We start from the raw sequence: 23,847 nt of genomic DNA on the forward strand, positions 1-23,847 counted from the left end.
GGGTGGCCTGGTGGGGCTCTCAGTGGTGCGGGAGCCCCCAGGAAATGCCAGGCCAGTTACCACCCTGGTGAAAGGTGGGTCGGGGTGCCTTAAACCCTAGCCCCCACAGTGGGGTGGGTTACCCCTTTTGTAGGGTCTGGAAGGTGGACCCCCCAGAGAGAGAGAGTGGGGCCATAGACTCACACCTGTCTGGACATCCCCTGATTGGTCAATGCTGGGGCCAGGACCAGAAGGGTCAAAGGGCCGAGGGCCCACCACAAGGAAAGCCCAAGAACTGAGGGCCTGGGGTTCTGACTAGCCTGGAGGTGGGCCAGGGCTAGTAGCCAAAGGTCCTGGGGGACTACACCTGTAAGAGGGAAGCAGTTTAGGGAACTATGCTGCCTAGAATGAAGGTGGAATAGGCCGCCTGAGGAGAGGAATCCAGGCGGGGTTCAATTAGTAGGATTCTGGGGCCCAGTGTGGGGCCAGTGATATGGATAACATGTGGATGCCATCTGTGAGGCTTGGGCTGTGGTGTAGGGGAGGAACGGAGCGGCAGATAGCGCCCCCTGGCATCGGGGCAAGAAATGGGCAGCCTCCTGCTTTATTAAGATCAATTAAATAATTAACAAGGCATGGTGGGCAAGAACGTGGGCAGTTAGTCCAGAAACAGGTGGGCGGGCCACAATAAGATTGGCCTGGAGAAGGCCCCTATTACAAGGAGTCTCACTGTGTATCACAGTGCATCCACCAGGGCCAGCAGCAGAGCCAGCCAGCAACACTGTTGCAGGCTAGGACTACCCTCTCCAATGGTGACATGTAGGAGCTAGGGTGCATGAAGCTCTGGGTACAGTGCCCATTTGCAGGCCCACCCCCCTGAGTAGGGCACTGGTCAGCTCACCACCTGTGCCAGGTGGCCTGTCCAGGGGCTTCCATCCCTGCCCAATGCTAGGACTGCAACCAAATACGCAGTGTAGCTGTTGTAAAAACAAAATCAACTTTATTCCCACACCCATCTCCCCAAAACTTCCCCAATACCAACAGCTCCACATAGCAACAATACCCTACACAAGACCCTCAAGGTCTGCCCCTCCCTTCCCTATGTTTGGGTAGCTTCCTGCCCAAAGGGCCCCCGTTGCCCATCTCCTCCTGGATAGATCCTCCTGGGGACATATGTCACAGCTGTCTCAGCCTGCAGTGCCCAGCTTTTCCCCCTACTAGAATAAATGCATCATTCCATGACCCCTGGGCCCTTGGCCACCAGCTCCAGTGGGTGCAGAGCTGTGGCCCAATGGGCACATTGCCCTAGCAACACCACCACCTCTCCCCTGCCCCCATGGGTGGGACCAGTTGCATCTAGATAGGAATGGTGAAAAGCGGGGGAGGCTGTCCTGTCCTGCTGGGAACGGGGCCCCTGTAAAGGGGTGAGGTAGAAAGGAGGTGACAGAAACAGTCTTGGGGTACATGCAGGGCACAAGGAGGAGTGGCCCAGGGAAGAAGGGAGGGGAAGAGGAGTGGCAGGGAGAGGCTTCTAGTTCCCTACACCCTATGTGGGACTTACCAGGCTGTGGTGACAGGCAGTCACCTTAACTGGGAGACTGCAGTTCCTGGGCCCCGGGTTGGGGTGAGGGGGAGCCAGAGCTGTAGCCAGACCTGCCCTCAGATGGGCTGGGTGGTGCTGCTGTTGCAGGCCTGGAGGAGGGCCCTTCCTCTGGGGACCAGATTGCAGGGCTGGTTGCTGCAGGCTCCGCTTCTCCCCATGGAGGTGAAGGAGTAGTGAGGGATTACATAGCTATAGGGCCAATGATTGTAGCCAGCTCCTCATAGTAGGGCATGGTGGATTACCCCACCCCTAAGTACTGGTTGGCATCATGTACAACATGAAATTCCCTGCGTAATGCCTTGTTTTTGCTCCTGCACTGCTGCTATATTTTGGCATGTCCCTACTTGGACATCTGGGCAGAAATTGCCCAGTAAATATGCTTGTTCCAGTTCTCCTGAGCAAACTGCTGCAGTATAGCCTTCTGGCCCCAAATGGCTAAGTCAGCAACCTCTTCTGGCCACCAGCTGTGTCCCTGGTGCCTGGGCTGAGTCCCCCCATCTGCCTCACCATGTTCACTCATGCTGCCCGCAGCTGACTCCAATGCCTCGTGCTGTTCAGTGGTGCCTACAGCTACAGCCTGGGTAGCCCTCACACAGAGGTCCTGGGCACAGGCAACTGTTATGGAGGGCATGAGATGGCACTGCCCCCCCTGAGATTGACCCCCAAAAGTGCTGAGGGGCCCATTGATGCACCCCAACTTGGCACCACTCAGGACGGAGCCAGGTGTGGAGCAGATCCCTGCCGGCCCAATTGTATCGCTGGGGACAGAGCTCTGCTACTCTACCCAGCCCTGTCCACCCTGACAGCGCTCTGAAGCCTGGAGCATCAGATAGCTCTCTGGCCAATCAGAGCGCTGCCCCGCCTCCCTCTTCCACACATTCCCTCCCTCCCCCTCCCTACCTGTAAAGAGTTTGCTCCGATCCCCCAGCAGAGGTGCTGTTCCTGCTGCTGGGAGAAAGGTAAGCCTGGGACTCTTGTGGGGGAGAGGAGGGTGGCCCAGGGGGGCGGCTCAGGGAGGAGCAGGGGGGGTAGTGGTGTGCTGTGCCCCACCCCCCAGCAGCCCGGCTGGCCCTGGGTGCCTCTGTGGGGCCAGGACAGGCCCAAGATGTGTTGCAGGATCAGCAGCAGGCAGCTGCTAGCCCTGCCATGCTTGTGGTTGCTCCCTGCATGCCATGCAGTGTGCTGGAGCAGCAAGGGCACAATAGGCCAGTAGAGAGGCCTGGCCAACACCCAGAGTGTTACCCTGGAGAACCAGGTCTCTGTTTGTGCCAGTCTATGCTATTTTGGTATGCTTTGCACTGCTTTTTTTGTGCCACTCTTTTTTTGCTACCAGGAAATCCCAGTAGCAAATTTTGCCCCCATGCTCCAAATTAGCAGTGCACCAAACATTTTAACATTTAACACGTGTAGTTTGTGAGCCATAAACTGCATGTGCCTGCATGTGTCAATGTGGCCTATATGTTTCCTGATAGGTTTTGTAGTACCCTACCATGTACATCACCTGTAAAACTTTTACCTTTTTTTTTTTTTTTTAAGTGTCAATGCATGATAGAACCTTACCATTCAACCCAAAATACAGCAACTGCCAGTGCTTTCACATAATTCATGGATCCATTGGCTACATTCCCATTACTCCTTTTTCCTTCCCACATCTCTCTTCCTCCCCTCTGTGCTGCTGTAGAGAGATTCATAGATGTTAGGGCCGGAAGGGACCTCAATAGATCATCGAGTCTGACCCCCTGCATAGGCAGGAAAGAGTGCTGGGGTCAGATGACCCCAGTCATAGAGCTCAGCTCCCCAGACTCTGGGAACTGATGAGTTGCCTTTTCCCCACTACAGTGAAGTCAGAATGGAAGCACTGCATTTTGGACCTTCCTCTACTGAAGAAATTTAAGAAAATTGTCCATAATGGGATAATAGATAACTTCACAGTGTAATTTTTATGAAGTGACTTTGGCTCCAGTAATTGTTTAATTATTTAATTAAATGTCCAAATCTGTCCTGTGAGATAAATATGAAACATCAGCTGATAGGGAAAATCTATTTTCCTTATGTGATGATATATCTTTATCATGGCACATATTGGGCATGATTAACCAACAGTGTTACTTCAGTTTTACCCTGAAATCAATTAGTAGTATAAAACTGGAGTAGCACCATGGTGGTTTCAGACTATCATGACTAAATCTATATAGAAATAATTTTAAAAAATTGGGGTACATTTAAATCTAAAACAAGTGCTCTCAGAAGGAGATGGTAATCATGTATACTTAATCAATCAATCAAGAGTTTTCTTTTGTTTTTTCACCTCAGTATTGTTCTTTCTATTTTAATATTTTGGGAGGGGTCTTTTGGGGGTAGAGAAAGAAGGATGAATACAGTATTAGTGAATCTTAACAACCAGTAATGCATACATACTTTTCAAAGACATCCACTAATATAGAATACCTCTGCTTTTTTAATATCAGTTCAGGATGTTTTTCTAAGTCTCAAACACCCGAAAAGCCAATCATTACAATTTACCAAATGCTCTTGGAAATCTGGGCCAAGTAGTCTTCTGAATAAAACAAAACAGTAGAAAGTCTCATCATCTGTGTTGCCAGTGCTGTATACATACCTGCTCTCTTCCTGAGGAAAACACTGTTCAACATCCACTGAGAGTGAGGCCAGAGCAGAAACAGTTTCTGTCTCTTCTCTCTCTTGTTTCTGAGTTTCAGCCAAAGCACAGTCCACAGGCACAACATACGGCTCCACTGCCTTCCAGTACTTGCCTAAAAAAAACCAACACATAATAATTAATGGGAATTTTAGCTAGCACGGTGGTATGAGCACAGTAATCACTTGGGCTCAACGTGGAGAGATTATAAGTTAAAATCACTGCGCCGTAAGCAGTTGTAATTGTGTTCTCAAACTGTTGCAATGAAGTATATTTCTGGATCTAAGAATGCCAAGTTGGAAAGCTCCCTCATTCCAAGGGCTGTCACACCCTTCCCCAGAAGGTAATAAACTAAAGGAGTAACACACAATTCAATGAACTCATGTTATCAGACAGACTATTGGCTATATCTCTGGTAGGTAAAAGGGCATCAGGACAGAATTACTATCTGGAGGCTCTGCTACTGCAGACCAGTGCAGGCATTTGCAACAAACAGGAATGGAAAAATGAAAGCAGTTGTACAAAACACTCACACAGCACTGACTTCAGGAGGAAAAAGTAAAAAATGCCAACATGGACTGGAGTTAGGTAGCCAGAACAATCAGATTTGTTAGTCCTGGATGTTCTTTTTCCTTCAACCTTAGGTACATACTATAACAATAATTTATTTAATATTTTCATATATGTACTGGCTGTTAAAATGCTGTCATATATTATAAGGAATAAATGTTTCTAATTGATTGCATAAAAACACACCAGTGGAATAAACGTGTGAGAGTTGTCAGTTTGCCTCACAGGTTTAAAAAAAAAAAGACTTTGAAAAGCTTCCTGAGCAAAACAAAAATAATGTGCAGATTAGTCAGAATGAAAAAAATTGTTGACTGATGCAATGTTATTCAAGAACTGGGGTCAAATAGTAGTAACCAGGTGAACAACTCTGAATTTACATATGTATTCCTTGTAGTATAGTAATCCCATAGAATGCTTCCTAATGTTCAGCTGCATGACACCTGCAAACTAGAAGCGTTAGGAGGGCTGGAAGGAAATTCTGGATGAGTACTGATTCAGTGTTTAGCAAGAGGCTGCCAACAACTGGGACAGAAATTGGGTAAGGGTATTTGTCTGGGAACTTGTCTGGGATGGTTTCAAGAGCTTTAAATAAATAAGGATCAAATAGGGGATCATTTCCAAGAGAGAGGAGCAGGATTTTGGCAACTATGACATGGGTTGGGTTGAGGTGCTTATTCAGAGGATAACTGAAGGGTTTCAATAAACAACAGGGCCAATTGTGGCAGTGTCATTTCAGAACTAAGACTCTTGAAAATGCTACTTTTTATGACCTTGTACTCAGTCTGTTCAAAATATGATCCTTTTCCTCAAATGAAACAGCAGCCTCAAATAAAGATGACAAGTATCTCGATTCGAAAATAAAATCAGAAGATGAAAGCATGAGTGAGTCTGGGAGAACCACCAGCAGCACACAGCAAAAGGGTGTTTTTTCTAAATCTAGTCATCAACAGGTTTGAGTAGTTAGCTGGATCTTTAAAAAAACATTTTTTTGGATAAAATCTAAAGTATATTACATATCCTACAAAGTTGAGATTAAGTGTTAGAAGCTTAGCTCTGCTCCAAGTGCACACAAGCCATAGCTAAAAACTGTGTACACAACATAAGACCCAATGAGTAGGGCTTGGCAAATTCTATAAAAATAGGACAAAAATTTTCTGTATTAATAATGTATTTAGAGACCATATTCTCTATTCATTAAAACAAAAATAAAAAAGTTATATGGGCATTCCACAGTGTTCTCACAGAACTTATATGCAAAAGTCAGACTTTGCAATATATACCCAATTCAAACCCCATAATTTATGGGCTAAATGTTCACAGGGTGGGCGGGGTTTGTGTTGCAGAAACAGATGTGCAAGAAAATCAGATCTGTTGGCATGGGAATAATACCCCCTTTTGCCTATAAAAGAAACCAACCCGTGTTCACTGCTGGAGTTTTCAAGGGCTTTTATTCATAAAATAAAATATTAGTAACTATCCACCACTGTGCTGTTCTCCTGCAGCAACAATAAAAAAGCATCAGAGGGGACGGCTACATCATATGTGTGCATGCACACACACCTGCTTTTTAACCCAGACTTTCTTGCACTAAAGGTTAGGGCCAATTCAAGCATATTAGAAGACACTGTTAATTGCCTTCCATTCCCACATGATAAATCAATTTCCCCCACCTTTCACCAGGCTGAGAATTACACTGTAAGAACAGGTTCAATGGTAGAGGGGAGTTCAGAATAGGGATAAGAAGCAGGTGGCAGCATCTAAGCAGTAGCTGAGGAATCCTGGGGAACAGGAAGTCTGGTCTTTTGGGAGGGAGTCTTGAAGCAGCCCAGTGAGGAATAGCATCCAGTTAGCAGTTGGTACATGAAACAAGCTCATGAAAAAAAATCTCCGTTATGCTTACAACAAAATGTCTTAAAAACGTAAAACCATATCTTATGCAAGGATCCTCTGCACAGCTTTGAAAATTAATAGACTTGGTAAACTTGATTTAAAAAAAAAATCTGATTACCTAGGATTTTGCAATTTATTAATTGCCATGCACAGTTTCTACAGTTGATTCAGGTCACTGTGCCTTTTGAGGTATCTCATTTGCACATTTCCATCAGTCCACTTCCTAACACTGTCAGAAAACATTTTACCTAACAAATTCATCGCCATTGAAGAGGCTTTCAGCCTCACAGTGGCATCCTTGTTTTTTCTGTTCTTCCCCTGTGGTATATTGTAGTTTTTGGAGGCCTTTGTTTTTTGTAATAAATTGTTCTATAGGGCAGCAGTCAGCAAACATTTTATGCTGTGGGCCAGAGTAAACCAGTTTGGGTCAGAGCTGGTTGGGTAGGTCGGTGCTAGGACCCAACTGCCACTGCTAATTTCTCCCAAACCAGCATGGAGAGTGCCAGCAGCTGGCACTTTTCCCTGCAGCAGCACACGAAAGTGGCTCCCGCTGAAGCCCTCCACCATCAAATGCCAACAAAGCCCCACATTCATGAGCCAGATCAAATGGCTCCATGGGCCAGATCTAGTCCGTAGGCTGTAGGTTGCCACCCCCTGTTACAGAGTATTAGAGGTGCTTTGTGGCTTGGGGTGTACAAGAAGGGCTAGAGTGGATGTTCTGGTGGACCTTCTCAACCATTACGTGCTTGCCTCCTATTGTACGGATTGAATTCAATGACCCACGGGATCTCTTCCATCTACTGAAAATAGAGCTGTTTGAAACAATTATCTAATACAAACAGCTGAAACCAGACAAAACTGACATTTCCACTTTCCAATGCAGGGATATGAAATGCTACTAATCCAGTTATATTTACTAATAAGAACATTTTGGATTTTATGAAGTAAAATGAAGTATGTTGCTCGTCTCATACATATGAAACTTGTGGCATTTATTACCCCTAAAAACAAACTATGAAAGCAAACAAGTAATCTTAATATGCGCTTCTGTTTAATGCATGAAGTGTTGTATTGCATGAAAAGTCTCCCACAAGGTTCTGGGAGCACTCTTCATTCACAAAGGGAATCATAACATATTGCTTATATCATTCATTTGGTATAGACATTTACAATTGACCTTCACTGAACTATTTGGGTATATTGTTGTGCCCTAGAATTATATTTTTCATATATAAGTGTTTAGTTAGAGGGTGTTATTGCAGCTGGAAAGCATAATTTATTTAGAAATTATCCGTTATATGGGCATGGGAAATACCACTTCCAAATGTATCGTATTATCGTATGTACATTAGGCCGCTGTTACAAAGACATTTATGCAAATTCCATCTGCTTAGAAACAATTTTGGTTTTCTCTTCGTTAAAGCTAAATTTTCCACCTTCAATTCTAAATGGTCTGGGCCCTAAGTACCTAAGGGACCACCTTCTCCATTATACTCTACTTTGATCCCTCAATTCAACTGAAAGCAATATCCTGCAAGTACCATCATTAAGCCAAGTTTATTTGGTAAAAACACATGGGAGGTGGTTCTTAGCAGTCACTCCTCAAACTTGGCACTCTGTCTGCCTTGTGGCTTTCCTGACATCTTCCAGAAACACTGTAAGATGTTCTTATTGGGGCAGGCATATAGATAGCAAGACTTGGGGTACTATTTAAGGAGTTTTGTTATCTATCTTATTTTAATATTTTCTCTGCTTTTATAAGTTGTCTTGTGTCTTACTATAAGCTGCCTCAGGGCCATTGTTGGGAAGGTCAGCATGCATATAAATCTAATAAGTAAATCAATAAGTATATTTGAAGCAGAGATGGAGAAAAGCATTCTTGGACTAAAATACAAATGAGATTAAAACATTCAAATATTTGATATCAGTGTTGTTTTGCAGACTTTAAAGTAATGTGCATGCAGCCAGTCCTTTACCAAAGCAGGATTTCTCAGTGTCCCTGAGGTGCAATTCTGAAGCCTAGCACACCTTAAACCCCAAATATTCTCCTTACATTTGCCTTCTTCCAGCCATTCCTCCTGAACTAATTCCCCATGCTGCATCTATAGTAATTCTGACCCATCACTACTGCTTACTCCTTTCAAATATTTGTAGATTATTATGCCCCCTTTCCAACTTTGTAATTCTCTTTTTGATCTTTCCTCCAGGGTGGATAATTATTTTTGTGGCTCTTCCCTGAACTGCCTCAAGTTTGTCAAGATCCTTAAGGCTAAATTGTGGATAAAACTAAATGCAAGACATATAGAAAGATAATTCTGCCTTGGCACTCTTGCTTATTTTTTACTATGCAACAAAATCTTAACAGGTTGTTCTTGAGATTAATTAATAGTAAGAGGAAAAATACTGAAACATACTTTGAATTTGACTGGCCTTTTGTAAAGAAGCTATTGCATTCAGATTGGGTGTTTGGTGCAGAATATCTTCCGGCAGAGGCTCCAGCTGCAAGAATAGAACAGAATACTTTGAATTTGCAATAAACCACATGGAAGTTAAACAAACTGAAACAACCTAATCCTCAGGAAAAAGCTCAGCTTTTCCTGAACTAGTTAACATTTTACTGGTATCAGTTCTAAAAGTATAGCCATGATTTTTTTTTCAGCCATGTAATTGAATTCCAAGGGGCTTTTCTATTGGCTGCAAGACTAATCTATGGAGTCTCTGAAGCAGGTGCATGTCTGCGTATTATTCATTAAAAAAATGTTAGTTATTTGTGTAATTTTTGTAGATTCCTCACAAACCAAATTCCATTGTGCCTCTATATGCAGCTGGGCACTCCAAACAAAACCTTGCTGAAGCCGCACTGAAACTATAGTGTACACTCCATTATCTTTATTTTTCTAGTGTAATTACATCCAACCATCTTACACAATTTAACATTTACAGTGGAAAACCATAAAGCACAGCTGCTTTTAGTAGCCTCATGATAATTTCATGTAAAAAGTAGACAAAATGCTTGAGCAGATCAACAATGAAAGTTTTATAAGTAAATTTTGTTTTGGATCCAGTGTATATTTTATTACATTAAATTTACTTTTGTGCTCTTAAGACTGTTTGCATGCTTGAGCATGTACATGTATAGAAAAAGAAAATGCAGAGAATAACATCAATTTTTTCCTTGGAAAACTTCAACCTCAACCTAGTTAGCTATTCCTAGAAAATGGATGATCCAGTATTCTGGTCATTGAACTACTGTGGGCAAAATTTATAAGAAAGAATTAGGAGCTGTAATGCCAAACTTCTAGGCTAGGGACAGGCATTACACATAAACTGGTTTAAGTGATCAGAAACTGGTTTAAACCTGTAACAGAACAAACATCCAGTGCACATAAACCAGTTTCAAAATGGCCAAAACCAGTTTCAGATAAACCTGGTTGAATGTAATATCAGACTTAACTGATCTGGCTCAAACCGGTTTATGCAATGTCTGTCCTAGACTCCTTGTTGGTTTAAGATAAACCAGACACCCCCAGCATCCCAACATGCTCTCTGGGCTGGGCGGGCATCTCTGCTCCACAGCAGAGATGACCCTCCCCCCCCCCCCCCGCTCTTTAGCCGGAGCAGGGACCCACCCTAGCAGAGACACTGGCTGGCATGGCCCTGTTACAACAAGGTAGGCAGAGAAGGGGTTAATTTTTCCCTCCTTCCCTTTTTCCATCACTGCAGCTGGGGTCAGCCTGTCTGCCAGGGAGCAGAGGGGAGGGGGCTGCAATGATGACCCCTGGAGCTGGCAGACCCCAGCTGCAGGGAAGGGATGGAGGGAGGAATTAACTCTTCTCCCTGCCCCCTTCACCTTAATGGGGCCATGCTGGGTCAGCTGTCCCACAGGGTGGGGAGGGGGGCTCTGTGAGGTGCTGGATGGGGACTCTTCCTCCTCCTCTCCTTCCCCACTGCTGCCCTGGAGCTGGGAGGGGGGACTCCATGCAATGCTGCCTAGCTCTAGAGCAGGAGCAGGAGCGGGGGGCAGGTGGAGGTTCTGTTCTGTGCTGGGGGGAACTCTTCCCCCTCCTCCTCCTTCCCGCAGATGGGCAGCAGGAGCATGGAGCTCACCTGGGCAGGGTGTGGGGGTGGGGATGGGGGTTTAGGGACCCACATACACTCCCCCCATGGCATGCAGCCCCCACTGCCTGGCAGCAGCAGCAGGTGGAGATGTCAGGGTGCTCGTGCCCAGCTCAGGTGCAGCTCTGGCCAGTGCTGCATGGGGGGAGGGAGTAGAGCTTTTCTTATCACTGTGGCTCTGCTTCCCACACCTGTAGCTCCAGCCATAGCAGCAGGGGAAACCACACACTGGAGCCTGCTGTCTCCCCTGCTCCCAGCTGTGCAGTCCCCATGCACTGCCAGAAGTAGAGGGAGCCCTGCCCCTGCTTCCAGGTAGAGTTCAGTGTGGGGCTTCCCCACTGTGAGTGTGGAGCTGCAGGCTCACGGTGTGGAGTGCAAGGGATGGAAGTGGCCAGACAGGCTGCACTCCTCACCCCCAGTGCAGTGATGGGTGCTTCTATCCCCGGGGCTCTGCTCTGCGCACATACAGCTCCACGCTCTCACTAGACTCAGTAGAGAAGCAGGGGGCAGGGCTCCCTCCACTCCCAGCAGAGTGTGGGGAATGTGCAGCCAGAAGTGGGGGAGACAGCAGGCTCCAGTGCAGGGCTTCCCCCACTGCTAGGGCTGGAGCTACAGGCGTAGGGAGCAGAGTGCCAGGGATAAGGCAGGCTCTGCTCCCTCCCCCTGTGCAGTGCTGGCTGGATCCATGCCTGCACCAGGCATAAGAACCCTGATGTCCCTGCCTGCTGCTGCTGCCAGGCAGCAGGGGCTGTATGCCATGGGGGTGAGTGTGCAGGGTCCTACATTCCCCACCCCTAAACCCTGCCCAGCTGAGCTTGGTGCTCCCACTACCCCTTTGGAGGGAGGAGGAGGGAGAAGAGTTCCCTCCAGCATGGAACAGAGCCTCCCCCTGCCCTGGAGGGGAGGGGAGAGGACTGGGGGGGGGGGGAAGTGTCCGCCTCTGGGGCTGGGCAGCATCCCATAGAGCTCCCCTCTCCACCCTGCCATAATGAAGGAGAAACAGGAGGAAGAGTCCCCCTCTGGGGCAAAGCAGCCTCACAGAGCCCTCCTTCCCACCCCACGGTGGTGGCAGGGAAGGAGGAGGAAAAAGAGCTCCCCCCCCACCCCAGCACCGAACAGGGCCCCCTTCCCAGCTCCACAGTGGTAGGGGAAAGGGAGGAGTGGGAAGAGGTCCCCTCTGAGGCTGGGCAGCCCTGTGTGCCAGGATTGCTCCAGGCTGTCAGGGAGCTGCTGGGGCAGGTGTGCCAGGGCCTGGCCATGTCCCTCTCCTCAGCTCAGCTTCCCTGCAGAAGAAAGGACTGCTCTAGCACCCCTGGGCTTCAGGCCTGAGCCACTGCAGGCATGTGCCGAACATCTATCCACTTGCAAACCAGTTCTCTCTGCAGGTTAGACTAACCTGCAAAGACTGAATCAATTCAGGCTGGGGCTTTTGAATGTCTGTCCCTAGCCCTAGAAACCTTGTAGCCTAACTGAATCCATAGCCCCAGCTTAAGTGCCAAGGATGCCTATAAAACACAGGGAAAGCACGGGGAGAGTCAGGCACCTAAGAAAAGACAAACAGGATTCATAAAATCCTTCACAGAGGTGACTAAATCAACAAGAGATTCCCAAAAAGAGATTTAATACACCCCCAGCAGAGCTAAGACCCCTAAATCCAGGCTGCAGGGAGCTGCATCCCTCCCCCTGGAAATCATAGCCATAACATAACCTAATCCTTTCTCACAAAACAGGAATGGATGGGTGCCTAGTCCCTCCTTCCCCACCCCGTGCTCATAGCACATTGCTTGCAAAACTTACCTGGATTGTGGCAAAGCAGAGTTTGATTCTCTCCTGCTCAGGGGAGTTTGAACTGTGTTAGATCCAAAGGGTACAATCTAATCACCAAGTTGTGGACATTTCCTGCACGGGGAAGGCTCTTTGGCCCTTAGTTTTTCTGTGCCTCCTTACTCCATCTCTAATATTGGAACTAATCACATTTCATTATGTCATAGAGATGTTGTGAGGATAACTATGCTAAAGACTGCTAGATCCTCAGATACTGCAGGAATGGGGAAAATATTAGCACCTTGGATTCATAGGACAAAAATACATCCTACCTTAAATGCTGGGATCCATGTCATGATAACACATCATGATACTAAGCTGTTTATCTTGATATACTGAACAGTATATAATGACTAGAACCAACCAAAAAGGGCAAGTAATTTTCTATCCATAATTAATTTGTTGGGGTTTTATCCATTTAATTAATCTGTTTTTACCTTCAAACGTTTTAAGGTGATTAAATGTTACTGACACAAATCCTCAGAGCAAATAAATTCCAAAGTTTTATGTGTATTTATGGGGAAAGAGCAGTTGAAATGTGTGCCTATCCATTTCATGCCAGAGTACTGGCATAGTTTCATAGTTGGTAGGGTCAGAAGGGACCTGAGCAGATCATCAAGTCCGACCCCCTGCCATGGCAGGAAAGAATGGCGAGGTCAAATGACCCCAGCTAGGTGATTGTCTAGCCTCCTTTTGAAGTCAATCCAATCAGATCATAAGATTTATATGACCAATTACAAATAAGCAAATGGTTCTTCTTTGAACATTTATAAGCAAATATGAATAAAACATATTTACTGAAAAAAATAAATTACAAGGAATATCAAACTAATGACAGATATTTGCGGACATCAAAGCAGCTAAATTGGCCAAATTACCATGACTGATTACATTAGCTATAGTCACTGCATCCAGAAGGAGATTGGATCATTACTGTGTCCAGTTTTGGGCTCCACAATTCAAAAAGGATGTGGAGAAGCTTGAGAGAGTCCAGAGAAGAGCCACGCGCATGATCAGAGGTCAGGGAAGCAGACCCTATGATGACAGGCTGAGAGCCCTGAGGCTCTTTAGCCTGGAAAAGCGCAGGCTCAGGGGTGATCTGATGGCCACCTACAAGTTTATCAGGGGTGACCACCAGTATCTGGGGGAACGTTTGTTCACCAGAGCGCCCCAAGGGATGACGAGGTCGAATGGTCACAAACTACTTCAAGATCGTTTCAGGCTGGACATAAGGAAGAATTTCTTTACTGTCCGAGCCCACAAGGTCTGGAACAGCCTGCCACCGGAGGTGGTTCAAGCGCCTTCATTGAACACCTTCAAGATGAAACTGGATGCTTATCTTGCTGGGATCCTATGACCCCAGCTGACTTCCTGCCCTTTGGGCGGGGGGCTGGACTTGATGATCTTCCGAGGTCCCTTCCAGCCCTAATGTCTATGAAATCTATGAAATATAGTGGTGATGCTGTGAGTAAATTCTGCCTCAAATCCCAGAATCTCTGGCATAGAGGAATTATGATAAAATTCTATCATCGGGCTTTTGGATTTATTGATACTCTAGCTGGGAGTCATAGAGCTGCTCATGCTTCTTTTTTTTACGTTCCTGAAGACCTGCATTTGGGTCATATGAGGAAGATTCTCTTTGCCACCATGAGAATAAGCACCCATTTTTATATTAAAATAATGTAAGCTCTTCAAATCTATAGGACTTCCAAAAATGGTGGTTTGATATTAATCTCTACCAGCTAAGGAAGAAAGTCTCTAATGTTAGATTGTTATGGCCTTGTATGCCACTTCAAGACACATTAATCCACTATTAAGATTGGAGCTGGCAGAATGATAAAACACAATCAGATCCATTTACAACTTTGTTGTACTGGACTGCATGTGCCATCTCATTTTATTATTTGTAAGCCCTTGAATAGAGACATTGTCTAGTCTAGTCTAGACCATCCCTGACTAAACCATCTCAGGCAAGTGATCCATCTAACTTGCTTTTGAAAATTTCCAGGGATGGAGATTCCATAACTTCCACAAATTATGCTGGACAGGTTAGTACTGATGTAGAGATCCCACCACTCTAGGATTCTCCTATTCAATGGAAATCCCCACTGCCTTTTTTCTAATAAGCTAGACCGGGGGGAAGAGTCTTCATGTTACTGAGGAGATCAATCACCTGTCTTAATTAAGCAGTACCCAAGGGGAGAATTCACAATTAACCCATAGGCTAAAAACTGTTAATTTTAAATTTCCTATGAATAACAAAAACATTTGCAGAAATCAGAACAGGTTCTGCAAGTCATTTAAGCACAAAAGGGCCAAATTAATAACAAGTATTATTCAAAATCAACAATTTGATTAGCCTTGTAACAGACCTGTAGCTGACCTGACCATGATATTCAGTATTTCTAAATGTCTTTTTTCTCCAAAATCTCCCAGTAAACTATTCCAACCCACTTTCAACTGCTTAGATGTTCTCTGTCTCCATATTGTTTGCAGTAGCAAGACAAAACTTTGTATTCTGTTCCACATCAATGTAACTTCATCAGCCTCCAAAAGTAAGCTCATTACAATGTACACCCTGTTCAACCCAGATGCATTATTGTTACAAAAACACTAAAAATAAAGCCAGTGGATTAGTGAAGCTATTTCTACGTGTGTTTGGAAGGGGGCCTTCTGTATCAGGGACAATAATTTCCATTGGCAGTAATCCACTTTCTGGATACAGCTACAGAGACATAGGGGTATCCCTGGAAAATATCAGGAGTTAGATCCAACAATTAACAAAATAAATTACTCTGCACCTGACAGACATAGCGCTATCACCTTCACACCTACACTTCTTGGCATTCAAATCATGTACTCTATAAGACTGAGAGCTGAACAGGATAGAATTTGCAAAAATTGTTGGAAATACTTTTCAGAAAAGATATTTTCATAGATGAATGATTCAAGAAAGAAACAACAAAGCTGCAAGATTATTTGGATCAGAAACAGAAAACTAGGTTTTCAAAGCATTTGCACTCCTACATTGATACTAGTAGAAGAAGGAAGTAGAATTTGTGTCCACAAATCATTTTCAATGAAAAAAAATGGTTACAAGACAGTTGGGCTGCCACAGATCCATCATGCTCCTATCACTAAATTAAAAAAAAATATATCAGCCATGTTACTGGGTTTATGGTTGTAGCCATGTTGGTCTAAGGATTCATAGATTTCATAGATTTCAAGGACACAGGCAGGAAAGGTTCTTTGGGTAGATGTGATATCTTTTATTAGACCAACTGAGTAGTTGGAAAAAGTTCTTTGCAAGCTTTCAGGCGCAGTCACCCTTCTTCAGGCATAGGGAATCTCTGACCTTTGTCTTCGTGATTTCCATATATTTCTGTTCTCATTGATGCCTCTTTCTCACCTTGTACTATTGCCTCTGTATGTTTCCCTTTGGCCTTTCCCCTCCCCTGCTTTATTCTCCCTCCTTTCCCTGCTTTACCTTTTGCTTTTCTAATTTCTACCTCTTTATATTTTCACTGACATCCTGGCACACTTTTAGCTTCTCTCATTCCTGTTTTCCTAATCTCCTATGATTCCCTTTTTCACAGACAACCTATTTTCTACCCTGTATTCTATCACTGTAATGTCTCCCTTTTCTTTCCCCTGCCTTCTACCCCCACCCCTTCCTTCAGGGCCTTACTTTTTTCATTCTAATTTCTACTTATTTACATTGTCACTGACAATGCATGGCAGGACAAATTATGCTGAGGGGAAATCAGCACGGGTTCATGGCAGGCAGATCATGCCTGACCAATCTAGTTTCTTTTTATGACCAAGTTACGAAACGCCTGGACACAGGAGGAGGGGTGGATGTCGTATACTAAGACTTCAGGAAGGCCTTCAATACGGTATCCCACCCAATACTGGTGAACAAGTTAAGAGGCTGTGACTTGGATGACTACACAGTCTGGTGGGTGGCGAATTGGCTGGAGGGTCGCACCCAGAGAGTCGTGGTGGATGGGTCAGTTTCGACCTGGAAGGGTGTGGGCAGTGGGGTCCCGCAGGGCTCGGTCCTTGGACCGATACTCTTTAATGTCTTCATCAGTGACTTGGACGAGGGAGTCAAATGTACTCTGTCCAAGTTTGCAGATGACACAAAGCTATGGGGAGATGTAGACACGCCGGAGGGCAGGGAGCAGCTGCAAGCAGATCTGGACAGGTTGGACAAGTGGGCAGAAAACAACAGGATGCAGTTCAACAAGGAGAAATGCAAAGTGCTGCACCTAGGGAGGAAAAATGTCCAGCACACCTACAGCCTAGGGAATGACCTGCTGGGTGGCACAGAAGTGGAAAGGGATCTTGGAGTCCTAGTGGACTCCAAGATGAACATGAGTTGGCAGTGTGACAAAGCCATCAAAAAAGCCAATGGCACTTTATCGTGCATCAGCAGATGCATGACAAATAGGTCCAAGGAGGTGATACTTCCCCTCTATCGGGCGCTGGTCAGACCGCAGTTGGAGTACTGCGTGCAATTCTGGGCGCCGCAATTCAAGAGGGATGCGGATAACCTGGAGAGGGTCCAGAGAAGGGCCACTCATATGGTCAAGGGCCTGCAGACCAAGCCACACGAGGAGAGACTAGAGAACCTGGACCTTTTCAGCCTCCACAAGAGAAGGTTGAGAGGCGACCTTGTGGCCGCCTATAAGTTCATCACAGGGGCACAGAAGGGAATTGGTGAGTATTTATTCACCAAGGCGCCCCCAGGGGTTACAAGAAATAATGGCCACAAGCTAGCAGAGAGCAGATTTAGATTGGACATTAGGAAGAACTTCTTCACAGTTCGAGTGGCCAGGGTCTGGAGCAGGCTCCCAAGGGAGGTGGTGCTCTCCCCTACCCTGGGGGTCTTCAAGAGGAGGTTAGATGAGCATCTAGCTGGGGTCATCTAGACCCAGCACTCTTTCCTGCCTATGCAGGGGGTCGAACTGGATGATCTATTGAGGTCCCTTCCGACCCTAACATCTATGAATCTATGCCTGTTAAAGGATGACTGTGCCCGAAAGCTTTCAAATAACGTTTTTTCCAACTACTCGGTTGATCTAATAAAAGATATCACATCTACCCAAAGAACTTTGCCTGCCTACATCAGCCATGACACAAATACTTGGCCAATGGCACAAGTCATGTTCAGTGCAAAGGTACCGGGTAAGCAGTCTAGACTCATTTCATTGTCCCCTGCTGTGTTTTAAGAAGTAGAGATTAGCTTCATTGATTCTGCTGAGTCTGATTAAAGGAAGCTTGCCAATGCAAAAACCTTTTACATGACTTCAGAAGGAAAGCAAATGTTCAGCTATAACAAAAGAAAAGGTCCAGAGATACTAAGGATCACTTGGGATTGATCTGTATACCTCATATTGCATCTATGGGCTATGGGGACTTTACAGATTTTCTGAAGAGGAAATTTCCCAGGGGCACAATTTGGCATGCCAACTTTCTATATGTGTAGGAAGAGAAGTTTTTTACCTATCTGGGAAGACACACAAGAGTCAAACCTGAGATTGACAGAATAGTAAGTCAGCGTAGTAGATCTGCCTTCAACCCTAATGAGCAATTGCCAAGAGATATAATAAGCATATTTACATCCCTAGAGGCAGAGAAAAGGTCAGAAGAGCTATCCTTGCCACTGCACAGCTCCTCAGCAATACAGACTTTTATAAGCATTATAATGGGCATAATTTTGCACTTTTGAAAATCTACCCCAGTGACCTTACCAACATGTTAGGTATGTTAGCAGAACATACACAGTAGCATAGTAAAATAGAGCAAACAGAGTAAAATATTTGCATAAACAAATTTGAAACTTGTCCCCTTACAAACATAGAGACCCTCTACCCATAAAAAAATTCTAACAGCCTGGCTCTCATTCCCACTATCTTTTCCCTTCCAAGATGCTCAAGAATTAATTTGAGAGACTCTCTCTTCCAGTTATTTTTCTCCAGATACCTTCTTTTGTTTGAACCAGCTTTCAAATATTAGAATATTCTTTTTAGAGTGAGGACCTAATCAAATCAGGATTTCATGGCTTTCGCTAATATCACAAAATCAGGCAATGTCCACAAAATCCACAGGGAAAAAAAATTACTAAAAATACCCAGTGGGAGCCTCATTGTCTCTGTGGTCCAGAGCAGAAGGCTGGAGAGGGATGCTGGCACAAAAGGGAGCAGGCTAGATAGTTGCCACCTCTACCCCTCCCTGCTGATTGGCTGAAGGCCTTCCTGTTGTGCAGCCCCACCCCTCTCCACCAATCAGTGGAGTGGGTGGGGCCACTGGGCCCCTCAGGCAATCAGAGGCATGGGGGGACTGCCACAATGAATCTGACAAAATGGTGGCTGGCCCCGTGATCTGCCCGCTTAATCAGTTGCCTGCCTCCTCGAGTTGGGTAGACCCCTAATTATAAGCCCAGCTGTACAGGATGTAAATGAATACCTTTCATCTTGATAGCTGCATTCATTCTCAGTGCTGCATTAGTCCTAGAAAATCACTGTAAAGCATCATCTTAACTTTCAGTTTCAGACAGATGTCATTTATAAGCCTTCCTGTTCTGAATTTAAGGAATTTTCTAAATCTTTTCCTAAATTAGGTCCATACCTGTGGATGCACTTTTTTCAGTGATCCTTAACTACTTTATATTATATAAATAAATCATTTTCATTAGACAGTAGATTTTCAAGTGCAGCGTTGGTTAGGTACCCAACATCCATTGCAAATCAACAGGACATAGAGACTAAGGCCAGATTCTATTCCATATGTGCAGTGTCTAAATGGATTTAGGCACATAAGTGCAATTCTATTCCACCATGCTAAAGTCCTGAAAATCCACACATCTACTTTTGTAACATAATATCATCTTACCCTAAAGAGTAAGTCACAAAAAATAGTAAGAAGGAAGAGGATTCACCCATCTTTTGCATTAATGTTTTTTCAGAAACTCAAGCAGAGTGGAATAGAATCATACTTGAGAACCTAAATCCACTTATGTATTTAACAGATGCAATAGAACTGGGTCTAGTTTCTATATGTGTCTTTGAAAATCTCCTCCTAGAAATAAGTAAATTTTGAACCAGCACATCCTCAGTTTGCTTAGCCAAACTATTTCCTGGCTAGGACTGCCCACTTTGGGGACTGTGATATCATCATCCTCACCTCTGGTACATATTTTGCATCACTAGTTTCCTTCCACAGACATCTTTCTATTTCTAGCCCCTACTCTCAGATCTATGTGAGCAAAAGTTGACATAAACATCAGGGATATGTACAAACATTCAAAAAGCCTGAGGCAGAATTGATTCAATTTGCATGTTTTTCTGTAAGCAGCATAGTTTAGATTGGTAACAAACAGAACCCTTTAGTGAGGAGGTGGGCGGAAGGCAAATCTTAGATGGGGTTCTGCCATTTTTAAACCAGTCTGTGTGCACCAAACATTAGAGGTGTGCGAAGCGGGCTGTATTCAATTCAGAGTCAGACTCAGCCTGATTCAGGGGACAGTGATTCAATTAGTTGATTCAGATCACTGTCCCGATTAGATTCAGCAGAATCCAAAACTGGAGATTTGATGTTGATTTGGAAAAATCAGTAATTCGGCCATAGACACAGCTTTAAATGTTTTTTCTAGATACCTTGAGGTGCCAGGCACAGCTTGTGAATGCTGAGATGGTGTGGCAGATGGGGTGTCCCACAGGAGCATGGGGGGAGTGGGGCGTATGCTCGGTGGTGGACCTGGAAATACCTCCAGTCCAGTTCCAGGTCTGCCACTGAGTGTGTGAAGGACCCCCCCACCATGCCTCCCCAGCTCAGCAATCAGCTGTGGGGGGACCCTGGGTGCCCCCCCAGACCCAGACCCAGGAGGCACCAGTTGCCGAGCTGGGGGATGGGGAGAGGGGCCCCACACACTCCACAGTGGACCTGGAGGTGGACCAGAAGTGCTTCTGGTCCACTTCTGGGTCCACCACCAAGTGTTCTGGGGAACCCCCTGCACTTCCACGAAATGCTTCATCTGCCCCACCATCTCAGCATTCATGCGCCACCCGGTATCTTGAGATATGTAGAAAAAACATTTAAAGCTGTGTCTATGTCCAAATCATCAAATCTCTCTGAATTGATTTGGAGGGTTCCAATTCAACTAGGAGAGATTAAAGGGTTTCATAGATTCATAGATGTTAGGGTCGGAAGGGACCTCTATAGATCATCGAGTCCGACCCCCTGCATAGGCAGGAAAGAGTGCTGGGTCTAGATGACCCCAGCTAGATGCCTATCCAACCTCCTCTTGAAAACCCCCAGGGTAGGGGAGAGCACCACCTCCCTTGGGAGCCCGTTCCAGACCTTGGCCACTCGAACTGTGACGAAGTTCTTCCTAATGTCCAGTCTAAATCTGCTCTCTGCTAGCTTGTGGTCATTATTTCTCGTAATCCCCGGGGGCGCCTTGGTGAATAAAACCTCACCAATTCCCTTCTGTGCCCCCGTGATGAACTTATAGGCAGCCACAAGGTCGCCTCTCAACCTTCTCTTGTCGAGGACGAAAAGGTCCAGGTTCTCTAGTCTCTCCTCGTAGGGCTTGGCCTGCAAGCCCTTAACCATATGAGTGGTCCTTCTCTGGACCCTCTCCAGGTTATCCACATCCCTCTTGAAGTGCGGTGCCCAGAATTGCACGCAGTACTCCAACTGCGGTCTGACCAGTGCCCGATAGAGGGGAAGTATCACCTCTTTGGATCTATTCGTCATGCATCTGCTGATGCACGATAAAGTGCCATTAGCTTTTCTGATGGCTTTGTCACACTGCCGACTCATGTTCATCTTGGAGTCCACTAGGACTCCAAGATCCCTTTCCACCTCCGTGCCACCCAGCAGGTCATTCCCTAGGCAGTAGGTGTGCTGGACATTTTTCCTCCCTAGGTGCAGCACTTTGCATTTCTCCTTGTTGAATTGCATTCTGTTGTTTTCTGCCCACTTGCCCAACCTGTCCAGGTCTGCTTGCAGCTGTTCCCTGCCCTCCAGCATGTCCACTTCTCCCCATAGCTTTGTGTCATCCACAAACTTGGACAGAGTACACTTCACTCCCTCATCCAAGTCGCTGATGAAGACATTAAAGAGCATTGGTCCAAGGACCGAGCCCTGCGGGACCCCACTGCCCACACCCTTCCAGGTCGAAACTGACCCATCCACCACGACTCTCTGGGTGCGACCCTATAGCCAATTTGCCACCCACCGGACTGTGTAGTCATCCAAGTCACAGCCTCTTAACTTGTTCACCAGTATGGGGTGGGATACCTTATCGAAGGCCTTCCTGAAGTCTAAGTATACGACATCCACCCCTACTCCTGTGTCAAGGCATTTCGTAACCTGGTCATAAAAAGAGACTAGATTGGTCAGGCATGATCTGCCTGCTACGAACCTCTGCTGGTTTCCCCTCAGCATAATTTGTCCTGCCAGGCTCTCGCAAATGTGAGCCTTGATAATTTTTTCAAAGACTTTGCCTAGGATGGAGGTGAGACTGACTGGCCTATAGTTGCCCGGGTCCTTCTTCCTCCCCTTCCTGAAAATGGGGACCCACATTGGCCCTCTTCCAGTCCTCCGGGACTTGGCCCGTGCGCTACGAGTGTTCAAATATTCCTGCCAGTGGCTGTGCAATGATGTCGGCCAATGCCTTCAGTACCCTCGGATGGAGCTCATCCGGGCCTGCCGACTTAAAGGCATCCAGTTCTTCCAAGTGACTCTGCACCATCTCAGGGTCTACGCATGGTAGTCTGGCGCCTTGCTGCTGCCTCTCTACAACCCCAGTGAGAGACTTGTCATGCCCCTCACTTAGGAACACTGAGGCAAAGAACTCGTTGAGGAGTTCAGCCTTGTCCCCCCTGTCCGTCACCAATTGCTTCTGCCCATTTAGTAGGGGTCCTATTCCTCCCTGGGCCTTCCTTTTACTCCCTATATATCAAAAAAACAATTTCTTGTTGTCCTTTACTTGGGATGCCATCCTCAGCTCCATGGTAGCTTTGGCCCATCTAACTGTCTCCCTTCAAGCGCGAGCAGAGGAGGTATACTTCTCTTTGGTGATCTCTCCCTGTTTCCACTTTTTATGTGCTCTTTTTTGGCGTGTAGGCTGCCCTGGATTTCTCTGGTCAGCCAAGGAAGCCTCCTGGCCCCTTTCCCTCTTTTTCCTCGCATCAGGATTGTCTCCCTTTGTGCCCAGAGGATCATTTTCTTAAGGCACAAACACCCTTCTTGGGCTCCCATCACTTCAGAACTCCTACTCTGCAATGCGTCCTTGACTAATCGCCTGAGTTCATTGAAATCAGCTTTCCTAAAGTCTAGCACTTTCACCCTACTAGTTACCTTACCTACTCGACGTCTTATGAAGAATTCTATTATTAGGTGATCACTGTCCCCCAGATGGCTACCGATCTGTAGGGTCTCTTGATTCAATTCAGATTCAGAGATTCGGTTGCTGAATCAGACCGAATCTCCAGTGAATCGAATCAGCAATGGAAGCTTCACGCAGCCCTACCGAACATCTGTTCTATTATAGGTATAAAACAGTTTTGTGTGCCTAACCTCTGTTGTGTTACAGAATAGACTGGTTTGTGTAGACTGGTTTTTGATTACTTATACTGGTAAAAGAGTAATGTCTGTACCTGACCCAGGTAATTTGAACCTAAATGTTAGCTGCATTAGTTACTAGTTTTTTGGTAAGTGTTAGAAAATAAGGTAGCGATTTATGACCAAGCTTACTGTGCAATTTAAATTTGATCTCAGACCATTTTCACTTATGCGAATATTTACAGAATATTTCCATTTTGGAGAGAGAAGCACTTACCTGTGCTGGTAAATCACCACTTTTTAATGTAGCCCATACTTTCTTGGCAGACTTTTTTGCATAACTGGCAGACATCCCCAGAGTCACACCAAATTCCACACAGAAGGGGGAAATACCAGCTTTTCATCAACTGAATGAAAGCTGCAGAGCACTCATTTTCCATTGAAATGACCACATCCACCCAAACCCAAGCTCAGAAAATTGCAAGAAAGGAGTGCATATTTCACACTTTACAACAGTCTGGTATGGTTTTTTTAGAAGTGCTTGGTAGCCAACCAATCACAATTGTTTTTGACAAATTAGCCTTCAAAACTGAAATTCAAGGCAGAAGAATACTTATTAGAAAATGGTAAGTGT

General features: G+C 45.6%; 1 protein-coding gene across 1 annotated transcript in view; it reads right to left on the reverse strand.

The window, feature by feature from the left end:
• The window catches only part of HDAC9 (histone deacetylase 9), a 657,492-nt gene that overhangs the window by 23,308 nt on the left and 610,337 nt on the right, over positions 1-23,847 (reverse strand). Inside the window, exons 24-25 of the mRNA XM_059728942.1 lie at positions 9,113-9,197; positions 4,200-4,353 (exon numbers count right to left, since the gene is read on the reverse strand). Of these exons, the coding sequence (XP_059584925.1) occupies positions 4,200-4,353; positions 9,113-9,197 (239 nt within the window). The remainder of the gene's footprint in view (positions 1-4,199; positions 4,354-9,112; positions 9,198-23,847) is intronic.

This window comes from Alligator mississippiensis, chromosome 5 (genome assembly GCF_030867095.1).
Source record: "Alligator mississippiensis isolate rAllMis1 chromosome 5, rAllMis1, whole genome shotgun sequence".
Taxonomy (NCBI): domain Eukaryota; kingdom Metazoa; phylum Chordata; order Crocodylia; family Alligatoridae; genus Alligator; species Alligator mississippiensis.